Genomic DNA, 27,111 nt, shown 5'->3' with positions numbered 1-27,111 from the left:
CTGAACCATATTATACTTGCGTGCTGTGTTCTCCATAACTTTTTAAGGAAACATTCGGCCAACTATGCTGGCTCAGTTGGGCCTGAGGCTGGAATGATACATCAAACCACACTGACGGCGCTTGAAAGCGTCCGTCCTGGCTTGCCCTCCCTGAGTGCCCGTGATGTCCGGTTACGCTACCTGGAGTTCTTTGCGGGTAGGGGGGCTATCAATATGCCAGCAAATCTGTGAAGCCTTTTTATAATAAAACAAAAAAAGAAATTCTTTGTGGACATTTACTGCTTGTGTTTGTTTTAGCTGACCCTGACAGAAATGTTTTGAGTGCAGAAAATGGCGTGATTGTGTAACCTTATACAAAGCACTGTTGGCTGTTATTTAGTAAATGCAAAAACACATTTCACTACAAGTGCACTTGCAACTGCACTGAACCTGCACTTGTAGTGCAAAGAGGATTTGCCCTTAGGAAATAACCCCCATTTTTGCTGAAAACAGCAATTACATCACCCCAAAAGTGTTGTAGTGTTGAGACAATAATCCACACATTCTTGATTAACCAACTTTTTTATACCTGCACAATCCCATGTACCTGCACAATCACAAAGGTTTTTAAAACAAACCAACATGTTTGTTGTATAACAATTTTTGGGGTGGCATTATCAAAAATAGAAATGTCCATTTACGATAAAACAGGCCTGTGTAAAACCAACAAGAAAAACAAAAAACTTGAACTTACAAAGTTGGTAAAACCTGAAGGCAATATCAGACATCAGTATTTAAGAACTGTGTTTGATATTGCGTTCAGATGGGGGGAAATCACCCCTGGAAAAGCCAAATTTGGAAGATGCACAACAATTTACGAATGGCAACATGTGGGGGATCACGGGGGATCAAGGGACGTGTTTTGGGGGAGCAAGCCCTTCCTCACCACTACTTTATAATTGAGGAAGGGGTTGCACCCCCAAAACGCGTCCATTGATCTCCCGTGATGGCAGATAGCACATGTTGGCACACTGTGTGCATCCTCCAAATTTGGCTTTTCAAAACATTGCAAAAATATTTAAAAGATTGGACCACAATAAAAAAAGTGATTTTGTGGGGTTTTAAATTTGCCCCAAAACATCAATGATGTTATTATTTTTTTGAATCACATCATTTATTTTTTTCTGGATGTTTTGCAATTCGACATTACACCCCATGATCTCCCTGATCAGGATCTGGGCACTTTCTGATGTGAAAGGATCTGGATCACGATCACCTAAAAAGAGAGAAACCAAACAAAAACAGGTATCAAAAATCTGCCGGCATCCATCTCTTACCTGAATCTGTGGTCGCAGACACTCACCTGTTGTGGTGCCAATTTCCACCACATCTTCCTCCTGCTCAGCTTGTGTTGGTGGTATTTCACCTTCTTCCATAGGTGAGGGGTCTGTGGTCTCCTCGGATGATGGGTGTCCTCCAAGTCTTTTCTCCCCTATGTAAAACAAAAATGGTATAATTAGCACACAGATATTTGATGGCAGAACTATAAATAGGAAACATTGCTTGGAAGTGGTGTACAATTGTCAATTTTAGCCGAGTTCCAAGATGTAGTTTTTTTATTGGCCTTTGTCAAGCTGCAATACTTTACCTGTTTAGTACAAGCTTCACAGATGGAGACCCCCCTATAGTATACACTGGAGCACCTTTGTGGCCCCCTAATAAAAATGGTGTTCTTGTGTCCCACACTAGTGCTCCAGTGTCCAGATGTGAAAACAGCTGCTCAGTGTCCTCTCCTTACACAGAATCTAGTTTGCATTTCATTCTAGTAACAAACCCATCTACACAAACAAATATTTGGCATCCAAGTAGGCCCTTAAAAATGTGGGAAAATGCATATGGCCTAAACAATGGTGTTTTAGAGGCCAAAGAAAAATGTTTGATACGAACGAATAATGGGCCCATGAACATTAAAGTTGCCCTTTTTAACTGTACAATTAAGAAAAGCACATGGAGCAGCACGAACGTAATAAAGACAAAAAGAATAGGAACACAGCACAACTACTTACTTTTTTACAGCACTCTCTGGATCTTTCTGTACTGCTCGGGCTCTCTTAATTTCAGGTCTGACCACCGCTTCCTAAGCTGATCTTTCGATCTTCGTACCCCTGAAATTCTTGTGAAGACTTTTGACCACTTTCGCCATGATCTTTGCCTTTCTGATATTGGGGTTGGGGTAAGGCCCATACTTTCCATCATAGTCGGCCTTCTTCATGATGTCGACCATCTCCAACATCTCCCCAAAGGACATATTTGTGGCCTTAAAACGTCTCCTTCTGGATCGGGACGTGTCCGGATCCGGGCTTTCATCCTCCTCGTTCCTGTAATTATCACGCACCTGCTGTGACTCCGCCATGTGCTCTTCCCCCACTGCGCCAAACGAAAAGGGGCGGGGAATAGAATAGAAAGAACGTCAGGGGCAGGCGGAGTTACACACATGCGCAGTGTGTATAAAGCGTAACACGCGTGCGTAGTACGTACGATCTGTGAGCGGAGGAAGGAGCATTGGACGCGCCGATCGTAACAACGAAGGTAAGAGACAAACTTGTGCCTATACTGCTTCTAGATTGAGGCCTATATTGTAACAAGATTAGGAGAGTTTTGTCTGACATTAGGCTTTGTCTTGTGTTGTGTCTTGCAGTGAACATGGATATGCTAATGACAGATAATGACTTCATGTCAGTATTCCTAGATATGTTAAGGGAGCTGCCATGTCTGTGGGAGATTAAACACCCACATTTCAAGAACCAAGCAAAGAGGAAGGCAGCACTGGAGCAATTGTGTGAAATTGTGAAGCAGGTGATCCCCACGACAGACATCACCTATTTATAGATCTTAATTGGTGGCCTGAGGAGCACATATCTGAGGGAGTGCAAGAAGGTCCTGGATTCACAGAGATCCGGAGCAGCAGATGACATCTATGTCCCCAGGATGTTGTACTATGACAGGCTGTATTTTCTGGCAGTCCAGACTGAACCCAGGTCATCCCTCTCCAGTCTTCCTTCCACGCTTCCTTCCCCCCCGGCTGAGGCTTCTGACGCCCAACCTGGGCCTTCCAGGCCGCATGTGGAGGAGCCCAGATTGAGCCAGGTATAGCATTCCTCGAAATATTTCTGCTTGTCCAATCAATGATGTTACCTAGATGTTAGTTGGGAGTACTAATTTAGGATTGTGATTGATGAAGCAAAAACTAAAACCATGTCCCTTTTTCATACACAGGGAAGTCTCAGCCAGGAGGTGGCCGGGCCGAGCTGGCTGGCTGATCTGCAGGTCCCTCCACTCCCCCTGGAAAGAGAAAGTGGCAGGAGGAGGAGTGCCCTAGAGGAGGCTGCCAGAGGTCTCTTTTGGAGGGCTACAGAGGTCCTGGGAGCACCACACACCATGGAGGAGGACATTGCTGCCGTCATTGCATATAAAATGCAGAGGATGGAGGAGGGACAACAAGCCAAGTGTGAGTCGCTCATATTGGAGGCTTTTAATAAAGGTATGAGGGGCCAAATTACAGCTCAGACACACCTTTGCGATGGTCCTCCTCCTCCTCCTGCAGGTCCTCCTCCTCCTCCTCCTTCTCCTCCAGGTCCTCCCAGTCCTCCTCCAGGTCCTACTCCTCCTCCTGCCACATCTCCAACAGCACAGCCACAGCCGGGAAGGAAGCGTGGAAGGAAGACCAGAAAGTGAGGACCCTGGATCCAGTCTGGTCGGCCAAAAAATGCAGCCTCTTGTGGTACCACAGCCTGGGGACACAGATGTCATCTGCTGCTTTCCAGATCTCTGCGAATTCTGGACCAGACTGCCCTCCCTTACATATGGACTCCTCAGGCCACCAATATTGGTGTTCAAGAATTGATGTCTGCCATGGGGGTCCCAGGCTTCGCTAATTTCTAATGTTGATCCAGTGTTGCCTAACTCTTTGTTTGGTTCTGAGCCCTTAATAAAGGATTTTTGTTTTGAATTATACTCTCCTATGTGTTTTACTTCAAAAATGACAGTTTTTTTGTGAGGATTCAGGTACATTTCAAATATACAATGTGAAATGAACAAGGGACACCAACAACAAACAATCTCCTTGAGATTAAATAATAAAAGATATCAATGGTGTTGGGGTAACTTGATACACAAAACACACACAAAAATATTCTGGAGTAAAAATAAAAATAACATTGAACAAAGATCAGCCTTGTAAAAAATACAAACATTAAATTAAAAAAAAAAAAGGCTTAAAATCCCCCAAAAAATTAAATAAAAAAAAAAAATTCTGTCAGATGTGACAACTAATAACAATATATTCAGGGAATCCCAATAAAAAAACAAAAATAAAACTTTGTGAGAAGTGTGTGTGAATATGAGCAGCAAAACTACTTAATTCTTGTCACATTATAAAGAAGAAGAGAGTGCGCTGTATTAAACCATTTTTTACATTGCAGCGTGACGAAAGTGCAGTATCCATTGCGAACGCTAAGTTTACCAGAACAAGCTGTTCCGTGCCGGAATTTCTTCTGAGCATGCGTGTCGGAACAGGCCACACACGGTCGGAATTGATGCGATCGGATTTTGTTGTCGGAAAATCTTATCTCCTGCTCTCCAACTTTGTGTGTCAGAAAATCCGAGGGAAAATGTCCGATGGAGCCCACACACGGTCGGAATTTCCGACAACACGCTCCGATCGGACATTTTCCATCGGAAAATCCGACCGTGTGTACGGGGCATAAGTATGACATGTTTCCACCTTTGAAGTCTAATAAAAAGTGTGAATTCCATAATGACATAATTGTATATAAACATTGGACATTTCTGTTCTTTCCTTATTTTCTTGTTTTTTTCTTTTAACCTTTATTCATAGCAGAGGCAGATCAAAGGCATTCAAGCGCAGGTATGCATTGAAAACCCCAGACTTCTCTAGCGGAAACAACACGGTCCCCATCCAGCCAACTACAATTCATGGCACCTCTTTATTTTGTTAATTTAATAGTCTTTATAAAATACAATTAATGAAATGTAAAACTACCTAGTATGGATTAACATTTCCATGGAGCTTCTTATGCCAAAGATAAAATGTATCCAAGCATTTTAAGTATGTACACTCTGGCAACATGAGATCATTTGCCTTTTGTGGCTTGGAAAATGTTAAAAAATCACCTAGGGGTGGGGACATTCACCGCTCCTAGAGGTGTGGTGGATTTTTAGCCTCCAGACCAGGATGCCCACTGGTTTAAACTCTCGTATGATGTAAATCTATTTCTCAAATTAGTATCTTTAATGGTGTATCTTTTGTTTATTTTATCTTCTTTTATTTAGATGACTGTCCAGATTTATGTCTTATATATCCATTGCCACAATAAGTCTTTCATCACTGATTTACTAATTGCTACACCTGATCTGTTGATTCTTTTTATTATGTGATTTATTAAGTTAATCACTTAGAAGGTGGAGTTTATTTGTGAAAATATGTCTTGTTTTTTATCTTAAAATTTTTATTGTGACCAAGGCTTGTTTGCCGAAACACGTAAGCCCTTGTATTTTTTACTCACTTTCATGTATCAATAAACCTATAATAAGGATTATTGGAGTTGCCGGCTCTACTTTCTGGAATTTTGTTACCTAGTACAAATATTGGAGTAGCATTTGAGCTTTGCACTTACTAAGACACTTGTTAGATGTGAACATTGAGAGAATGTTCTTGCAGTCATCCTCCTGGTCTCCACTTCCTTCACAATTGCACCACAGGGATGTCTCCATAGTCGAGTTATTAATAAAGTTTGGGGTCATTACAGTACCTATGCGGAACATAAAACAACATCAGTAATGCTATTGCTTAAAGACATTTGAACACCTAGCCTCTTTCTTTCAAGCACTGTCACATAACAGTAGTATGGAATCTCTTCTCAGCCACAGGACTGTTATAAAATGACACTAGGTTCTGGTGGCTGTGGTAGGTTTGACTAATGTCTGTTGCAAGAACTGCTGACTGCCAATTGTAGTCAGTGGTCAGACTCAGACCGTGACTACCTGATGCTCTTACAGGGTGATCTTCCACATTCTAAGAATTATTGTAATTACTCACAGCTCTGAACAGTTTAGTTAATTAGTCCAGTCCCCATAGAGATGTTTTCCCTGCCAACCAAACACACAATACCCAACCTAAACCTGTCCACCACTACCTTTTCACCTTTCCTCTCATTCTAATACCTGGCACCCATCCCCCTGTACCTTTTCACTTTTATTACCCATGCCCATGATACTAACTACATTCTCCCACCTATTCTTTCCCCACTTCTACTGCTGCTGCAGTATTGGAGGAATGCTCTTTTGTACTTGAGTGTAGAACCTGCAAGTGCTCAGGACCAAAAACTTGTGGGTTCACAGTGTGCAGAGGAGATCAGTGAACTAAAGATCAGTGATCTTCTATAGCTGTTGTGTACCTAGGACTATGGGATTTTGCACCTGCCTTGTGGCACTGAGTGGTGATCTCAGCTACATTGGAGCTCTGTTTTCAGTGAAATGGTGCAACTTCCTAATTTGTCGAACCCCAACAGTGTGGCATGTGAATGCAGCCAGCACCCTGCAAAGCCAGCTTCCTATTGGAGCAACCAGAGTCCCCCTCTCCACTAACTGCAGCCAATAGGCATTCATGTATTTTGATAGGGGTGTTTGGCTGCTGGTTAATGGCAGGAAGGGGTGTTCTCTGGGGAACATGTACCAAAGCTTAAAAAGCGTTTTTAAAAAGTTTAAAAGATTAAAGCGGAGCTCCATCCAAAAGGGGAAGCTCAACTTGTTCGCAGCCCCCCCCTCCTCCAGTGCCATATTTGGCACTTTTTTTTGGGGGGGGAGCGGGTACTTGGTTTTGACATGTACCGGCTCCCACTTCATGGTAAGATTGCCGCACAGTGATCTGCGTCATGTCCGGCCCCTCCTCCTTCCCCCTGCTGCCTTCTGGGACCTGTGTGTGTTCCAAAAGACGACAGGACCATTCAAAAAGTGCAAAGCGACTCACGCATGTGCAGTAGGAAACTGGCTGTGAGGCCTGAAGGCTGCATCCGCCGGCTTGGGGTGCTGACATCGTGGGATCCCTGGACAGGTATGTGTCCTTATATAAAAGGCAGCAGCAACAGTATTTTTTTTTTTTTACAGGCTGTAACTCCGCTTTAAATTTGGCCAGAAGCACAGATTTTTTTTAAAGTATTTAAAATGAAACTAAAAATGTCCAATTCCTTCAAAAACATGCATGAGGGGTGCTCTAATCCTGTCTGTGAATGGACACATCTCTGTGATGTACAGAAAGTGCTGCAGCAGCACTGACATTTAGAAAGGAAAAATGTGTTTAAAACTCCCGGGACATGACATGTTAAAATGCATAAGATCCCTTTCATTGCATTGGGTCTCACAATTCATGATCGGCAAAAATCTACATGTTATACAAAAAGACACAATGGCAACAATTTGGAAGGTGTAGGAACCATGGATTGAGTTCTATTTACTGAATATTGTGGCCTTCCAACCATTTAGGTCCCCTCTTCCCTTTCCTATTCTACCCTCCTCAAGGAAAAAGGAATCTCACCCCTCCCCTTATTTTTCTCTATTTTACCCCCCTCTCTTTGTTTTTTACTTTCACCCTTCTCTGGGGATAAGGAAGACCTGGACTTAGCACGTCGACCCCTATTCCCTCCCTTCCATTACCATATCTTATACCCTTTACCAAAAATTTGTGGTAGGAACCACTTGTTATAGATAGCTCTCTTTAAGGCCAGCCATACATGGATCGAAATTCCACTAATTCAGCAGAGACCAGCCGAATTTTGATTCATGTATGATCAGAGAGGTTGTACAGAAGTCGATCTACTGATCAATTTCTATACAACCGTCCTGTCAGTATTTCTCGATTTGATCAGCTCTGCAGGCTATACTCGGAAGCACTGATCGGCGCGGAAATGTGGGGAGCTGTCAGAATACAATAGCTCAGCGGGAGTAATTTCCCCATCCACCTCGAATGTGTGGGTGGGGAATCGAATCAGTTTTTTTCATTGGCTAATGTAGGAGCTGCCTAAGACCATATCTGTAATTGTTAGAATATAAAACATATTGTGTACAAATTCTCCTGCTTTGTACTATGGTTGATAATACTATATACTGTGTGTGTTTACCTTTTTTTTGGAAACAAAATTTCCTTTAATAAACCAATAAAAATGTATTAAATGAAAAAGATAAGCTCTAATATGACAATACTGTCAGGACATATGTATAAACATAAAAAATACTATATAATAGTTTGATACAAATATACATTTTTAATTATTTTCATTATTCAAAATAATAATAAAATGGCAGTTATAGAATACAAATGCAAAAGAAAAAAAACTGAAAAACTGAAAAAAAATAACAAAAAGTAAAAATTCAACGTAGGTCAATTAAGTATTAGTAGACTGTTCTTTAGACCCCCTTTTTATTATGCATCATTTAACAGAATAAGCCATCTGACAAAAGAGGAATATTAACATTTATGACAGGTAATTAATTATATGAAACCTGAAATAAAATAAAAAACTATTTGCAAATATAATGTTATCTCACCTATCATTCTGATGTAAGACTGTATGCATTGACTGTGATTTTCTTGAGGGCATCTGTCCTTTTTTTTAAGGAGCTGACAGTGCTTTTGGTAGTCAAGAAAACGTGATCTGAAAAAAAGTTAAGTGAAGAATATATAGAAACGTCAGCTGCACCTTACATCCGATACAAAGCTTGACAATACATTGTAATGCCTTGTTAGTCGCCACAAAAAACCTGAAGACAGTTAATTCTGCCAAGTCTGCATGATTTAAGTGGAAATTGTGTAATTTCAGTGCACATATGTGGCGCTATTAAATGCAGTGTTTACCCTTATGTAATGTGTGAGATGCTTCCATTTTACAAATTTCCTCATCCTGTTTGTGTTATTACATGCAGATTAGGCCTCATTCACACGGTCCAAAAAAAAAAAAAAACCAACTAATTTACATCCTTTTTTCTGAATGCAGCTGCATTGTTTTGAATGGAAACATTCACACAGGTGCGTAAAAATTCAATGCATTCAGATCCGTAACAGAGAATCCAAAAATGTGCATCTGAGGGCATGCATCTACACATATGGCAAAGAAAAAAGAACAACATAATTTTTACGCCTTCTATTTACTGATCATTATGCAGAAACTCTTGTTCCTGATCAGTACATTTTTATGGCACTATTAGGGCCATGTGAATGGAGCCTAAGCCTCAAGACATACTTCCTAAAGTGTATGTCCAGGTGTAATAAAAATATTCAGTATACCTCTGCAATATATGCACAGTTTTTGTTTCTTCAAACACACTGGATGTACAATAAAAAAACAAAGTAAAAAAAACTTATGATCTACCAGAAACCCAGTGTGCTCCTAACTTTCCATATGAGCCAACAACAAAGTGCCACTGCTACACTGAAATCCCAATAAGTGTTGTCAGCTTTGCCTAAGTTGGCTTTCCCTGGACTTCAGAACACCTCACTCTGTTATTAGCTCCATAACACATGGAGGGAGGTGTTCTGTAGTCCAAGAGAAAAACTGGGCATGGCTGATAACACTGGTTGGGATTTCAGTGCAGTAGAGACACTGGGGTTGATTTACTAAAACCGAAGAGAGCAAAATTTGGTGTAGCTGTGCATGGTAGCCAATCAGCTTCTAACTTCAGCTTGTTCGGTTTGACAAAAAAAAAATGGAAGCTGATTGGTTTCTATGCAGAGCTGCACTTGATTTGCACTCTCCAGTTTTACGTATACACAATGTTATTAGGATGAAAATTGTTTTTTTATTAATATAATGCTCAACTCACTTGCATAAATTATTTCTCAGACAGGTGTCACGGAGCTCCAGGCAGTTTCTCTTGACTTTTTCCTCAAAAGAACATTCAGGTACAATGTTTTTTCGCCTGCGTTCTGCACAGTTACTTTCCTGGTTACACTGGCAAAATAAAATCCTCTTTGTAAATTCCAATGGGACTTTTTTAAAGAATTCTCGGAGATAATGGTGACATTTTTGTTGGTCACACGAGCCATTGGGATCCATGGTAGCACAGTGCATTACATAATCACTCTTGTATCTTGAGCACCTGCTATTGGTACTGCAAATATTTGCTTCTTTTAAACAATTATTTGTCTCGCTGTATTTGTCAGACTCTGGAAAGAAAGAGGGAAAACCGCTGTAGACCATTATGGATGAGTAGACAATGCTAAAAGCACCAAAGATTGGTTTACAAATGTGTGTAATTAACAAACAAAACTGCAACAACAAACATTTTAAACTGCATAAACTTTTCATGAATATACTGTAATATCATAATATTTGTCATAAATATTTTTGGCATAATGGCATATATCAGGGGTCAGCAACCTTTTTCCACTTAAGAGCTGGATTCAATGTATGTGAATGCATGGAGGGCCACATTCACATGCTACTAAATGAAGATAACATTACACAACCCCCCTGCACCTCTGGCCCCCTTTAAATCACACAGCCCCCACACGTCTGGCCCCCTTTACATTACCCATCCCCCACACCTCTGGCCCCCTTTACATTACACAGCCCCCTGAAGTTCTGGACTCCTTTACATTACACAGCCCCAATGCATATTACACAGCCCCCTGCACATCAGATATGCCCCCTACCCCCCTTCATATTACACAGCCCCCCCCCCCAGTTGTGTAAGCACAGAGGGATGGGGCGCTTTTTTTTATGCTGTCCCTTTGAAAAAAAATGTGATCACTTTTATTGCTGTCAGAAGGAATGTAAACATTCCTTGCGACAGTAATAGGCAGTGACAGGTACTCTTTATGGAGGGATCCTGGGTCTATAAGACCCCAAAACCCTCCTTTGCACTTAAAAGCATTCAAAATGCCAAGTTTGGCTGTTTTAAATACTGCCATATTTTTAAATTTGGCGCCTTTAAGTCTTCTGTAAACTGGAAGTGATGTCATGACATTGCTACCAGGTTACTAGATCTAAGACCCGATCGAAGCTGATTCCGGCTTCGTTCGGGTCTCCAGCCAGCCTGCGTACATGCCGAAGGGGTTAAAATGTCCGCGGGTTGGGTGCACGTGAATTTATCACCTGCACTGATGGGCTGGACATTTTGCGGAGGCGGGCCGGGTGCAGCCTGCAGGCCGTAGGTTGCCGACCCCTGGCATATACAATAAGTCTAAGATCTGCACATACACCAACATCCTTATCCATCAAATATTTAGACCCGAAATGTGTAAGCTTACATTTATTTACATGGAACTTCATAGCCCTAGAAAGTTTAACCTTACATTTATTTACAATGATCAATGAGTCAAAATCAGCTTGTGAACTGAAAACATCTTCTTTGGATTATATTACACTACAGAGCTTTGTGTCATCTGTAAACAAAGTGTAGCACCCTGATGTTTAGGCAGGGTTGCTATAAAATTTAGTTGCCAGGCGATAGTTGCCTTGGCCAATTGTTAGGAGATCAATTGATTCCTCTGGACTTGTTGCACCCTTTCTCATCTGTCACTGGGTGGCACATGCTGGTGACATTGGATGAGACAGGAGCTTTGCAAGCTCAGACATGAATGGATGAGGTGTCTCAGCCAATGGGCAGGGATTTTCTTTGGTCCCTTTGCCTGCTGGGAGTACCTATTTATTTGGGTGGAGTCAGGTGATTGGGGTTCTGTGCCACCTGGGCGGCTGTCTGGGTGGACGTGTGTTATGCTGCCCTGGGCTGCTAGGCTGTCTGAGACCTATCCAGAAGCAGGAGAAGCAGAGTAGGGTTGGGACTGCTGTCTTGTAGTCCAAGCAGAATTAGAAGTTCAGCCGGACAGGGAACCAGCCGTGGTTGGAGGTAGAAGGGGAAGCTGTCGCCACTAAGGGACCATCCACCTTGTTACCGGAGGCCACCGTGAGTAAGCTGAAGCCAGTACCAGAGCAGTCTTCTCACCAGCCGGGGACGGTGAAGAAGTGGGAAAACTTCAGCAAGTGCCAAGCCAGGGACCCAGCAGGACAGCAGAGGTTATGCTTGCGGAGTATCAGTGGGTGCCAAGCCAGGAACCTAGTGGGTCAGCAGGGGTGACGCTTGAAGAGTATCTGTGAGTGCCAAGCCAGGGACCCAGCAGGGAGGCGGGGGGTGATGCTTAAGGAAGATACTGAGTGCTAAAAGTGGAAGAGCTCAGGGGATCCAGTGGCTAGTGGATCTGAAGTCTAGTGAGAGAGACTGGGAGCTCGTTGAGTGAAGATCCACAGTGAGTGACTGTGGAGTAAGCAGAGAACTGTGTTGCCAATAGCTGAATAGAACTACCGTTAGTAACTGCTACAAGATTGTTGCCATAAGAGACAGCGGTCCTACCTATACAGAAGTGGTGCCCAGCTGGAGACCTTTACCTGTGTAGCTGTCTTCCTATTGAAGTCTCGGACTCTGCCAATAATCATTGCATCTACTTAAGGGTGTCCTGGCCATAACCCTCTCTCCCACAGTTCTGTTCAAGAGACAAAAAATCTCTTTGCATTCAAAAAGTGTCTTGCACCCACCATTTCATCTTGCATTACACCCAAAATGCCTTGTAACCCACTCTACACAGAAGGATGTCAGCTGCCCTTATCTCTGGAGGTCACCATTAGGCTTCAAGGGACTCGGGACTTTGCTACAATAGAAATAGCTAAAAGTAGCTAGAAGCATTCCACTTGACATGGTTTATAATATTGAAGATGTTTCACCACTCATCCAAGTGGCTTCTTTAATTCAAATAAGTGTCAAGAACAATCCCCAACATTTATAGTCACATGGAAAAGTCATCTTAAAGCAGGAATTAAAGGTTAAAAAATTGCAAACAGGCAAACTGTTTATTGCAGAAGAAACATGCCTGTTTGCAATCCTCTACAGAATGTACAGAACATTGAGCTGCGCATGCACCTGTATGAATTACTACCACGTGTGCGTGGGGGTAACGTCATCCCGCATCGGCAAATCAAAACGGCCAAAGACCGGCATATGGAAGAAGATCCCGGAGCCAGTAAGGGAGCTTGTAGGCGTTGGACTATTGGAGCATAGGTAAGTATTTTTACCTTTAGTTCCATTTAATCCAATCACCATGATGTAATGTAATGTGTCAAGGCATGTGCTGATTGTCCAAGAACATGACATGCTGTGAAAATGCTCTGTTTTGATTTAAATAATCCAGTGAGTAGTGAGGTGAAGTTTTATTCTAAGAGCCCGTTCACATCAGTGGGTACACATTAGGGGGCACAGTGCACACATTGCAATGTATTCTTACAGCTCACTGCAGTGTATTTTTTTACTTTATTTAGCATTCAAATTTTCTTATTCTAATTTAGCCTCATGCACAGCAGCACATTGCAATGCACTAATGAGCTTTGTAACCTGTTGTGCGCTGTGCTGCAGAAAATGCAGGCATTCCACATTTTTATGCAATGCGCACCAACACATGTTTAATTTGAACAGGGAATATAGAAAAAAAAATTTTCTCAGTGTCCTTGAGTTGAGTGTGTCTTGTTCAACTGGTGTGAATGAGCTCTAAGTTCCTTACATTTATTGCTTACAGGAATTATTTGTATACTATATTTACCTAAGGTTGACACTTACATTGGCTCATGTATTTGTGTGTGCATTGGGGTGTGAAAGAGATATTACACAGCAACCTCGCAAGTCAGTTGTGAAAATCAGAATGTACATGTAGATGCCTTCCTTGTTCACAGGTCAGGTTTTCTGACATTTGCTCACTACACTGTAGATAAATATGTGCTGGAGCTATACTACTTAAATTATTTGTGATTTATTATTGATGACCGCACACAAATCTTCATTTATGGTTCCAGACATTGAAGAAACTGAATCATACAAGAATTATCTATTTAGCTTAATATATTCCTTGTCAAAAGAAGTTTATTGAGTATACAATGTTATAAAGATACATAAAGTAAGTTTACAAGGATCTATAAAGTAAGCTCATTGTTTTACAGTAGGGTTTATATAGGTAAATATCATGAAATTTCAAATATTAAACATTGGGTTCACGTAAACCTAAATTAAAGATATATATCATTTCCTTAGTTACTTTTGTAGGTATTTAAATGATTTATACCTACTATACATATTGTTTACAAGTAGAGTGTATATAGGTCAAATAAATTCTGATAATGAGCTTTAATCGTAAGGTGGAGAAAAGGAAAGAGAAATAAGAAAAAGGGTTGAAAGGTAGAGGTATGGTCCACAAGGTTGTCCCGCTCGTCAGTTTATTATTCTTTTTAGTTCTCATTGAAGCCTTAGAATGGGTGTCTCTGTAAGTCATTTAATCTGTTACCATGGCAACAGGACAGAGTCATTGAAATTTGACAGGAACTGTTGTTTTATCCAAGGATGCCAAAGTTTTTCAAATTTTGGAATTTGATTTTGATCGATGGCTACCATCTTAGCATGGGACATTGTATTATTCATTCTGTGAATTGTTTCTGCTAGTACCAATGTAGGAGATTTCCATGCCTTGGCCACTGTTTGTTTTGCAGCCGTTATTAGTTGGATCATAAGTTTGAATTGAGAGAGTGTTAACCATTCTGGTTTTAGATTAAGTAAAGTTAAATATGGATCTGGTTGTATTATTTTTTTAAATATTTTAGATGCAATCACGAAAACTTCCTTCCAGAAGGTTTGGATTACTGGGCACGTCCACCATATGTGTAAATATGTGCCTATTTCTGGGCATCCTCGAAAACAAAGAGCTGAGGTATTAGGTGAATATTTTGCCACTCTAGCGGGTACAAGGTACCAGCGAGTTAGGACTTTATAATTTGTCTCCAGTGCTAAGATGTTGGGTGAAGATGACTTAGATGTGAGCCATATGTTAGACCAGTCCGTGTCTTCTAAAGTTCGTCCCAGGTCCTCCTCCCACCTCTGAACGTAAGAGGGTCTATTAAGATTTGCTACTCCATATAATTGATTATAAAGTGATGAAATTGTACCTTTAGCAAGTGGATCTTTTGTACAGATTGATTCAAAAATGGATAATTGGGATAATGGTGTATCCCCCTTTAGGAATGGTGTATAGAAATTTTTGATTTGGAGATATCTAAATATCTCAGAGTTTGGTAGATCATATTTTTCTCTAAGCGATGGGAATGAAAGGAATGATTTAGATGCTATGAAGTCATTTAGTGTCTGAATGGCTGATGTTGTCCAAGCTTTAAAAGAATTTGGGTAGATCCATGCCGGATAAAAGGCCGGATTTCTGATAAAAGAAAGGAGAGGATTGTGTGGAGATTGTAACTGATATTTGGTTTTTAGTTTATCCCAGAGAGATAAGAAGTGTTTAGTTATGGGATTATGAATTTTAAAGCGGTCTTTAGGATCAAGCCATAATAAATTTGATATTAATAGAGGGTCATTTTCTGAAGCCTCTATAAATACCCATAATGGGATTTCCTGTTTTGCATGGTATTTGGACAGACTGGCCAAATGTGCTGCTCTGTAGTAGTTAGTAAAATTAGGGTATCCCAGGCCTCCTTTATTTTTGGGAAGATGTAGTGTGTGTATAGGTATACGTGGTTTAGAAGAGCCCCATATAAACGAAGTTGCTCTTTTTTGTACTATTCTCAAAAAATAGGAAGGAATTGGAATAGGGAGGACTCTGAACAGATAAAGCAATTTGGGTAGAATAGTCATTTTGATTGCATTAATTTTCCCTATCCAGGATAAAGGAAGTTGCGACCATTGTTTTATTAGATTTGTGATCTGTCTTAATACAGGAGGATAATTGGTTGAGAATAAGTCAGAATGAGATGCTGTTAAATGAATTCCAAGATATGGGATTGATTTTTCTGCCCATGTGAATGGGAGTGCAGCCTTAGCCGGGATCAATTCCATGTTTGTGAGTGAAATATTAAGCACTAGGCATTTCTTAGGATTAATCATAAGGCCGGATAGGGCTGCAAATCCATCAAGAGCTGGTATTAAGTTAGGACCAGAGACCTGTGGTGATGATAGAAAAAGTAATATATCGTCTGCAAATATACATAATTTGTGTGTAATACCTCCTACTTCAATGCCAGTTATAGTTTGGTTTGTTCTGATGTATTGGGCCATGGGTTCGAGTATAAGGGCAAATAATAAGGGAGATAATGGGCAACCCTGTCGGGTACCTCTTTCGATATTAAAGGCTTCAGATTTGTATCCAGCATATTTTATATAGGCTTTGGGTTTATTATATAATGCTTTGATCCATGTTAAAAAGTGGGGTCCAAAACCCCATTTTTGTAATGAATATTGCATATATTGCCAGGATACTGTGTCAAATGCTCTCTTAATATCGAGAGATAGAAAACATAAAGGGATTTTCCGTTTTTTAGCAATATGTGCCAATAACACTGCCCTGCGTATATTATCGCCTGCCTGTCTATTTGGCATGAAGCCTACTTGATCTCTATGTATTAATTTTCCTATAATGCTATTGAGGCGTTTTGCTATTATTTTTGCTAATAATTTAATATCGAGGTTTAACAGAGAGATAGGCCGATAATTCACACAGGAAGTATCATCAGAAAGGGGTTTTGGGATCATACAAACAATTGCCATTAGTGTTTCTTGCCGAAAAGAATGTCCATCTAGAAGTTTGTTAAAAGTTTCAGTGAGAATGGGAGAGAGTATTTCTGAGAATGTTTTATAGTATAAAGCCGAGTAGCCGTCTGGGCCTGGTCTTTTGTTAAGTTTTAGGTCTTTTATGGCGTTAGCAACTTCATCTATAGTTATAGGCTCATCCAAACTGCTTTTTTGATTCTGAGATAACTCAGGTAAGTTTATTTTTGAGAAGAAGGATTCAGCTTCTGTAGGATTAAATTCATTGTTCGTCTTGTATAAAGTTGCGAGATGTGAGTGAAATTTATGGACTATTTTAACTGGATTACAAGTGTAAACATTTTTTGATAATTTCAAACGTATTGGTTTGAAAGATTTGTTAGTTGAATTTAATGCCCGAGCCAAATATGTACCAGGTTTGTTTGTATTCATGTAGAAATTGTGTTTGGAGCGTTTGAGGGATTTATCAACTGACTCAGTGAGAAATAGATCGTATTCCAATCTAGATTTTTCCAGATTAGCTTAATATATTCAAGAACTACCTTCTCCTAACAGTTCATGATGTTTCAGCCTGTGAGGAGTGCAGCGCAGCATAGAAACCTAGACTTGTGCACAACGGGAAATTTTGCTTCATTTCGGTTCGTTGTCATTCTGTTATATCCGTTATGTTACGTTAATTCATTTTCGGATAATTCGTTATTATTCGCAGAGTGTCGATATTCGTTATTCTGAATTTCGAATCATGCCGAATTCATTTGTTATATCCGCTATAATTTCTTTCATATTAGTTGAAATTCAATATTTATGTATGTATATTGATTTGTGATAATGATTTGTAGTTTGGAAAGTCGTTTGTTTATTGAATCTATTAACACACAATGACAATATCTCTTCTCTGCTCAAATACAATACAACATCCTTCTCACTCAGTTCTCAGGAATTTGCCAGTAATCCAACCTCCAGCACAAAATTAATCAGCTGATTGGACTGTAAGATTTACTTTGAGTTGACCTTTTGTTTCATTGGATCTTTAACAAATTACCGAATCATGTCGAATTCATTCGTTATATTCGCTATAATTTCTTTCGTATTAGTTGAAATTCGTTATTTCTTTATTCGGGCATTCGGATGCACCCGAATGTCCGAAAGATGCAAAATTCGACCGAATTTCCATTCGTTACGAAACGAATTGCACATGTCTAGAAACCATAAGGTGTGGCTATACGGGAAACTGAATCAAAAGATATGCATTGCAAATGCCTGTCATTTTCATGTACTTCGTCCATCTCAAGTATCTGGTTGATCCTACCAGTCGTCTTTCCTTCTTGTTCCAAACTGACCACACAAAGCACAGAAGCTGATCTGTGTTAATGTGGTCAGTTTTCATCATTTGGCTGGCTATTCAGAGGTACAGAACATGCCTGTATTGGGTAGTTCATTAAGCCACCACACCAATCACAGCGTGCCTCTGATACACACCCCCTCCCAATCACAGCCTGCCTCTTGAAAACACCCTCTGCTCAATCACAACCTGCATCTTGCCTCAGGCAGAACAGACTATGGAATACAGGCACACCGTGTGTCTGCTTCGTGTCCTGTAGAGATACATGGTCACATGACATTAACCTTGTTAAAAAGGTAAGTCAGATAATTTCTGAAACTAAGAAAAAGCAGTTATGGTGCATGCATAGTTATAACTCTAATAGAAAATGTCTATAACATTGTATGTTCACATTTACTTTAACAGAATACAATACATTTTACAACAGCTGTCCTTTAACCAAACACACTGTAGGAAACCCATATTAACTGTATAGGAATGTCATCACAGAGGACAAGGGAGCACTCTTTACGTCTGGAGGAAAAGAGATTTAATCTCCAAATACGGAAAGGCTTCTTCACAGTAATGCCCCGTACACACGGTCGGACTTTGTTCGGACATTCCGACAACAAAATCCTAGGATTTTTTCCGACGGATGTTGGCTCAAACTTGTCTTGCATACACACGGTCACACAAAGTTGTCGGAAAATCCGATCATTCTGAACGCGGTGACGTAAAACACGTACATCGAGACTATAAACGGAGCAGTGACCAATAGCTTTCATCTCTTTATTTATTGTGAGCATGCGTGGCACTTTGTCCGTCGGATTTGTGTACACACGATCGGAATTTCCGACAACGGATTTTGTTGTCGGAAAATTTTATATCCTGCTCTCAAACTTTGTGTGTCGGAAAATCCGATGGAAAATGTCCGATGGAGCCCACACACGGTTGGAATTTCCGACAACGCGCTCCGATCGGACATCTTCCATCGGAAAATCCGACCGTGTGTTCGGGGCATAAGAGCTGTGAAAATGTGGAATAGACTCCCTCGGGAGGTGGTTCTGGCCAGCTCAGTAGATTGTTTTAAGAAAGGCCTGGATTCTTTCCTAGATACACATAATATAACTGGGTACTAACATTTATAAGTAAAGTTGATCCAGGGAAAATCTGATTACCTCTCGGGGGATCAGGAAGGAATCTTTTCCCCTGCTGGAGCAAATTGGATCATGCTTTATTGGGGTTTTTTAGCCTTCCTCTGGATCAACTGTGGGTATAGGATTGTTCATATTTAGGATTGTATTTTTTTCCCCTCCTATTGGTTGAACTAGATGGAAATGTGTCTTTTTTTAAAGCAAACTAACTATATAACTATGAAAAGGACCTTTATGTATTATATCATTTTTGAATTGTGATTGTTAAGCCGCTCTAACATCTTTATACTATCAGCGCTGTCTCTTAATGCAGTGTGCCCCTGTGTGTGTGTGATTTATAAAAAAAATGCAGTATATACCTAATTTCAGAGCACCAATCAGCGCTCACGTGACCAGCCAGCTCTCTCCTCTCCCCATCTGACAGCTGCAGCAGGCGGGGCCTTGATTCCCCTGCTGATGTCAGTCGGGAGTGAAGGAGGAGAGGAAGAGAGAGACGGAGGCACGTAAACAGACCACGGTGTCAGGGCTCAGCATCCGTGATACACTGTGGTCAGTTTACAGGGGGGAGGGTAAAAACTGGCAAGATCAGCCAGGAATTTCAGATGTTACAGGGGGCCAAATTACACAGCACAAACACTGTGCTGTATAACATACTACTATAACATACTAAAGGAATACGTTTTAATTAATAAAATGTTTGGAGTCATTCAATATGTACATGCACAATAAGCATTTGCAAAAAAACAAGTCAAGTAAATTAAAAAAATTTCAGTCTGGTATCGTCGTATATATTAAAGATGGCTGGGTTACTGAATCAGCATAGAAGAATGCCAATACGGTGTAAAATGCAGTAACCTAAAGCAACCAATTACATTTTTGGCTATGGTAGTTAAAGTGCTAATAAACCCAAAAGCAAACATTTATTATATTGCAGCTTACCAATTCATAGATGTGGTGGCTGCATTAGTTTTCTTGTTTAGGGCTTCTTTCTGTTATTTTCATCTGGTGATCTGGCCAGTAAGTCTGCTGTTTTCCAACAAAACAAACTGTCCTACAGATGTAGCAGTTCGAGGGTCAAGGCAAACTATTTAACATTGACAAGGGTGCATACATTGGTCAGCTTTTTTTTTTTTATTTCTGTAAAACCTTTATCCCAAAAGGAAAATAAAAACTGCTATAATTGCTTGTAAAGGGTGAGCTGGAGTTTGCCTTCAATTTGTTAGTGTAATTAAATCTTCTAGTACATCTAACACTCCCCTCCCCCAGACAACGCTGCTGTTCAAAATGTGCACCTATGCTCCTTAAAGAGGAGTTTCAACTAAAAAAAAAAAATGAAAAGTCAGCAGCTACAAATACTGCAGCTGCTGACTTTTAATGATCGGACACTTACATGTCCCAGGGTCCAGCGATGCGGGGGATCGGAAGCCCCACTCGTCTCCCCCTCCGGGCACCCACTGCACATGCGCGAGTGGTGCTGCACGCCGTGATTGGCCGCGCAATCATATGGGACCTGTCACGCGTCCCATATAATTGACAAGAGGGAGGGGGCAGAGCTGAGCCATTCCTGTGCCGAGGGGATGTGATGTCACCAGCCCAGGCACTGAAGGAGGCAGACTACGAGGGACCCCCTAGCAACAGGCATTTAGAGGTGAGTAAAAAAATTTTTTTTTTCAATTTTTTTTTTTTTTTTTTAGGCACATTTATGCATTTTTTTTTTGGGGGTGGAACACCACTTTAACACAGAGTGGGGGTACTCTAATACAGGAGGGGCCTTAGGCTCCATTCACACTAGCGCGTTTTTTGATGCATTTTGCATTTTGCAGAAATGCATGGGAATTTTTTAACATGGGTTCCTATGGAACATGTTCACATCAATGCCTTTTTGTATCTCTGCATTTTTGGAAAGGGTCAGGGACTTTTTTTCATGCAAAATGCAGCGTTTTGCATGTAATAGGATTCAATGGACAAGCATCAAAAACGCAAGTGCACCGTTTTTGCAGCGTTTTTGATGCGTTTTTGATGCGTTTTTGCCGTTTTTTGTTTTTTTTTTTTTTTTTTTTTTTTTTTTTAGACTGTAAAAAAAAACTGTAAAAAAAAAAACGTAAAACGCGGCAAAAACGCTGCTCAAAAACCTGGCAAGCATGAAAAAAAAACCTCCAAAAACGCTCAAAAGCAACATGCATAGGTGTGAATCGAGCCTTATAACTGACCAGATCACCAGGTAAAAAAACTAATGCAGCTACCACATCTAATGATTGGTAAACTGCAATATATTACATATTTGGTTTTGGGTTTACTACTGCTTTAAATTAGTCACAAGACCTCTGATTTGTTCTCAACGGTTATAGTTTTTTTTACATGTCTTTTTGGATTATAATTAATGAACAAGCCTGGTTGATAATATGTATAAATACAAAATTATTCACCAATATTCAAATAAAAAAAACACACTAACTGTCATAATATAAAAAAGATGAAATATACCAGCGGCCAGGCGGGCATGTTCATTTGCCCCCTTTTTGTCTACTTTCTCATCTACATATGGAGAGTCATTTGAATCCATGTAACCTGTATAGAGGAAACAAAAGTTTAGCACAGGCTCTAATCTGCACAGGGTATTTTGCAACGAGCTTAATAAATGTTTCAAAATATATTTTTCTATTGTTAAAATAAACATGGCTCCCATTTCACACCATCCTAATTGTATCCATTCGGTTCTTCTGAGTTTTCTTCAAAATGTGCTTTTTATCATTTCTCTTCCTAAAATAACAGATGGCTAATTAAAAGCAAAGGATGTTTAACACAGAAACATTTTGAATTAGGCAATGCCTGTGCACTGGTTTAAAAAGGAACTCCTGATTCAATCAAAAGTACAAAATATATCTGCATGGCCCTGTAGTGAACATGTGCAACTAAATAATACTAACAATGTTTTGTACCTGCAGAGATCCAAGCCCTAGAGATGGAAGTCTCCCCAGGGAAATACAACCATAATAATTAGTTGTCTGTGTATACTCAATGTGGGTTCTCAGAAGAGAAAGGAGGGGAGCATGGCTCTTCAAATTGGTCTTCTGCTATTGATGCTGCTGACCATAAATTTGTTTTTATGCACAGCACTATCTAGTGGCTGAAAGGGAGAAGCACAGTCTAGTTGCGTTCAACAGATGCAAGAATGCAAGGCATCTACCAACACTGAGGACCCCCAGAGGAGGGGGACAACTCACACAGGAGTTTTGCCAAAAAATAAAAAAAAAATGAGATGAGTCGAAACTTGCTTCCCCCGGCAGCCACTGTGGTTCCTCCTTCTGGCTGAAACAAGTAGTGGCTCTCTATTTTCTTTGCTGGTTTAACCACTTGCTGACCAGCCACCATCATTATACTGTGGTAGGTTGGCACGATCCCGCGAGCCGTCGTAGCTGTACGTCGGCTCCTTTAAGGGGGATAGCAGGCGCGCGCACATGCCCACTGCACTGCAGGGGTGCCGATGCTCGTGACCGGCGGTCGCGATGGCCGCCGGCCACGATCGATCACGGGCACGAGAGGCAGAACAGGGACGTGTGTGCGTAAACACACAAATCCCTGTTCTGTTCTGAGAGGAGATGCAGATCGTGAGTTCCTAATAGCTAGGAACCACAATCTGTCATCTTCTATAGTCAGTCCCCTCCCCCTACAGTTAGAACACAAAGTCAGGGAACACAGTTAACCCCTTGATCGCCCCCCAGTGTTAACCCCTTCCCTGCCAGTGACATTTATATAGTAATCAGTGCATTTTTATAGCACTGATCGCTGTATAATTGTCAATCGTCCCAAAAATGTGTCAAAAGTGTCCAATGTGTCTGCCATAATGTTGCAGTTATGATAAAAGATCACCGCCATTACTAGTAAAAAAAAAACAATAATAAAAATAACATAAATCTATCCCCTATTTTGTAGACGCTATAAATTTTGGGCAAACCAATCAATATACGCTTATTGCAATTTTTATTACCAAAAATATGTAGAAGAATACATATCGGCCTAAACTTTTTTTTAAAAATGGGGATATTTATTATAGCAAAAAGTATATTGTGTTTTTTTCTAAATTGTCGCTCTTTTTTTGTTTATAGTGCAAAAAACAAAAACCGCAGAGATGATCAAATACCACCAAAAAAAAGCTCTATTTGTGGGGAAAAAAGAACGTCAATTTTGTTTGGGTACAGCGTCGTCCCTGCTGTCTAAAAAGTTTTAATGCCATGCTATAGGTACACTTTATAACAGTGTTGTCCTCCAAAACACACACAGTTTATATGTGGTTCTTTGCAGTGTGACATCTAAGGCCTGTACCGTGCCACATGTATTATATGTTTCTGGGTAAACTGCATAGAGAACCTGCATTTAGTACAAAGGAAGCTTGTGATTTGATCTCTGATATTTTGGTCCACATCATGGGTAGCCCTCCGTCAGCTGTAAAGACTGTAATGGGCAGATTACAAAGAGAACTCTAAACTTGCAATCTCTGACATTTCAATGTATATTTTCAAGGGTATCTAACTCCCCTAGCTGCTCTCTACAACAAAAATTTGCAACTTGCAATTTGCAAACCAGCAATACAATAAATGATATGGTTCTTGGAAATTAGCGGTGTTGGAGCCACTTAACCAACCTTTAAAGTCACTGTACCCTTATTTTATACAGCATTGACTTCATGTTAAGTAGTCTTGGTGTCTCTACATGTTTTTCCTGCCTTGGGAGGGGGGGGTACAAACCAGGTGTCATCAGGTATAATGCTATGAATAGTACTGCATGTAAATACTCCTGATACACACCGGCAGCAATAATAGTGGATGCAGCAGCAAGTTTGTTCATACAGAGAAACATACTAAGGATCTACCTGACTTTCTATTTGTTTTATCTGCTGGGATGTTTTTTAGGCTTAATGAAACATTATTTCATTAAGTGAATTATGAGATACATTTTTACAGCTAGAATAACTGACTAATATATTTGTTTTCAATACTAGGAATTCTAATTGCTTCACACGTTGCACAGTGTATATGTTTGATACAGTTGTACATTCTTCAGAGTAATGCCTCGTACACACGGTCGGATTTTCCGACAGAAAATGTGTGATAGGACCTTGTTGTCGGAAATTCCGACCGTGTGTAGGCTCCATCACACATTTTCCATCGGATTTTCCGACACACAAAGTTTGAGAGCAGGATATAAAATTTTCCGACAACAAAATCCGTTGTCGGAAATTCCAATCGTGTGTACACAAATCCGACGGACAAAGTGCCACGCATGCTCAGAATAAATAAAGAGATGAAAGCTATTGGCCACTGCCCCGTTTATAGTCCCGACGTACGTGTTTTATGTCACCGCGTTTAGAACGATCGGATTTTCTGACAACTGTGTTACCGTGTGTATGCAAGACAAGTTTGAGCCAACATCCGTCGGAAAAAATCCTAGGATTTTGTTGTTGGAATGTCCGAACAAAGTCCGACCGTGTGTACGGGGCATTACTGTTGTCAGTGCTCCATGACTAATGAAAAACAGGGACTTTATCTTGTATGATAATGAAATAATTATTATATACATAATCATAATGTAAGCCTTAAATTTTGCTAAACAGACTTTCTAATTAATTAAAACCCGATGTATTGCAACCTTAAGTTGAATGAAACAGAGACTCACCATGAACATAATCTGGGTGAAGAGCCCAGTAAATATTCAAACAATGCTCTTCCCTCCTCATTCGTTGACACTTGCATTGCATTACAGAATTCTGGGAGAGAACCTCAGCTGCTTCTTTACACTTTACAGAATTGACTTGGTCCATCACATCTGTTCTGGAACAGTTCTTGTAATCATCGTAGCTGGCACTGCAGGGAGAGTCTTTCAAACACTTCTCTTCAGCCAAGATGCAATCAATTGGTTCCACTGAGTTTGCAGATAGGAAGTCAACTGTCAAAAAGATGATTCAAGGTCATATACTCTGCTACCTGTAAGCAGTCAGGTTAGTAAAAACTGCATCACTTAGAATGTACAGTGCCTTAAATAAGTATTCATACCCCTTGAAATTTTCCACATTTTGTCATGTTACAACCAAAAATGTAAATGTTATTTATTGGGACTGTATGTGATAAACAAACACAAAGTGGCACATAATTGTGTAGTGGAAGGAAAGTGATAAATGGTTTTCAACATTTTTTACAAATAAATATCTGAAAAGTGTGGCGTGCTTTTGTATTCAGCCCCCCTGAGTCAATACTTTGTAGAACCACCTTTCACTGCAATTACAGCTGCAAGTCTTTTTGGTGATGTCTCTACCAGCTTTGCACATCTAGAGAGTGAAAATTTTCCCTATTCTTCTTTGCAAAATCGCTCAAGCTCTGTCAGATCGGACGGAGAGCGTCTGTGAACAGCAATTTTAAAGTCTTGCCACAGATTCTTAATTGGATATAGGTCTGGACATTGAGTGGACCATTCTAACACATTAATTTGCTTTGATCTAAAACATTCCATTATATCTCTAGGTGTATGTTTAGGGTGGTTGTCCTGCTTGAAGGCAAACCTCCGCCCAAGTGTCAAGTCTTTTGCAGACTCTAACAGGTTTTCTTCTAAGATTGCCCTGTATTTAGCTCCATCCATCTTCCCATCAACTCTGACCAGCTTCCCTGTCCATGCTTAAGAAAAGCATCCACACAACATGATGCTGCCACCACCATGTTTCACGATGGGGATGGTGTGTTCAGGATGATGTGCAGTGTTAGTTTTCAGCCACACATAGCGTTTTGCTTTTAGGCCAAAAAGTTAAATTGTGGTCTCATCTGAACAGAGCATCTTCTTCCACATGTTTGCTTTGTCCACCACATGGCTTCTCGCAAACTGCAAAAAGGACTTTCTTGTTGCCACTCTTCCATAAAGGCCAGATTTATGGAGTGCCCGACTAATAGTTGTCCTGTGGACAGATTCTCCCACCTGAGCTGTGGATCTCTGCAGCTCCTCCAGAGTTACCATGGGCCTCTTGGCTGCTTCTCTGATTAATGCTCTCCTTGCGCAGCCTGTCAGTTTAGGTGGACGGCCATGTCTTGGTAGGTTTGCAGTTGAGCTATACTCTTTCCCTTTTCGGATGATGTATTGAACAGTGCTCCATGAGATGTTCAAATTCAAGTAATAGACTGAAATGCTACTCTAAGTCCTAGTTACATTATTTATGGGACCCATATATGGATTCATAGAAAAAGGCATTGAGGAGCATACGCCTAGTAAGGAATATAATTGGAGGCTACAATGGAACATTCTATTATGGGACTTTTGACAGCTAGATGAGATAATATGAAATAATATTTGTCATTACTATCAAGTTAGTATGATCCTCATTTAAGTAGGACAAGAACTATAGCTCTACAGCAACAGAGTGAGATACTACTAGTAGTACTAGTTATGTTATTTATGGGATCCATAAATTAAATCATAGATCTAGGTTCCCCTTGGGGATATATTTGTAATAGTGTCCCCTTGTTTGAAAAAAGTATTTTAACTACAATCCATCTTTCAAAAAAGGCTAATAGGTTTTGGTAATGTATATATGTGTAACAAAAACCTCAAAATAACATACACTCCATAACATCTTTGGAATAAAAATTTATTGAGACTCTAGTGGGAATAGACATGCATGCCTGGTTGTATGTCTATACGCTGTATGCAAAGATTTTTGGAAATAACCCCTAGGTATAGAGTAAAAAAAAAAAAATTAAATAGAAAATCTCCTTTATGTAGGGGTAAACATTGTTAGATCTTCTAAACCAGTTTTTGAAATAAAAAGAGATGGCTGCACATCGAGTGGTTGCAAATGCCGTTTATTGAGTCACTGTGGTGACACCAGGGGACATCAACACACAGTCTCGTAAAACCAATCAGAATAGAACTTGGAAAATGATTTATATTGCAAAAATGTAAAAGTCAAATCTGTATTCTGAACTTTAGCAAAAAAGATGCACAATGTACCTAATATTT

At 40.2% G+C, this 27,111-nt stretch overlaps 1 protein-coding gene across 1 annotated transcript in view; it reads right to left on the bottom strand.

Annotated features, from left to right (window-relative positions):
* Nucleotides 1–27,111, bottom strand: part of GFRA3 (GDNF family receptor alpha 3) — a 70,855-nt gene that overhangs the window by 9,936 nt on the left and 33,808 nt on the right. The window contains exons 2-6 of the mRNA XM_073620426.1: nt 24,787–25,056; nt 21,598–21,681; nt 9,874–10,216; nt 8,602–8,708; nt 5,676–5,810 (exon numbers count right to left, since the gene is read on the bottom strand). Coding sequence (XP_073476527.1) covers nt 5,676–5,810; nt 8,602–8,708; nt 9,874–10,216; nt 21,598–21,681; nt 24,787–25,056 — 939 coding nt within the window. The remainder of the gene's footprint in view (nt 1–5,675; nt 5,811–8,601; nt 8,709–9,873; nt 10,217–21,597; nt 21,682–24,786; nt 25,057–27,111) is intronic.

The sequence above is a fragment of the Aquarana catesbeiana genome, linkage group LG03 (assembly GCF_042186555.1).
Source record: "Aquarana catesbeiana isolate 2022-GZ linkage group LG03, ASM4218655v1, whole genome shotgun sequence".
Lineage (NCBI taxonomy): Eukaryota > Metazoa > Chordata > Amphibia > Anura > Ranidae > Aquarana > Aquarana catesbeiana.
This window is presented reverse-complemented; position numbering and strand designations above follow the sequence as displayed.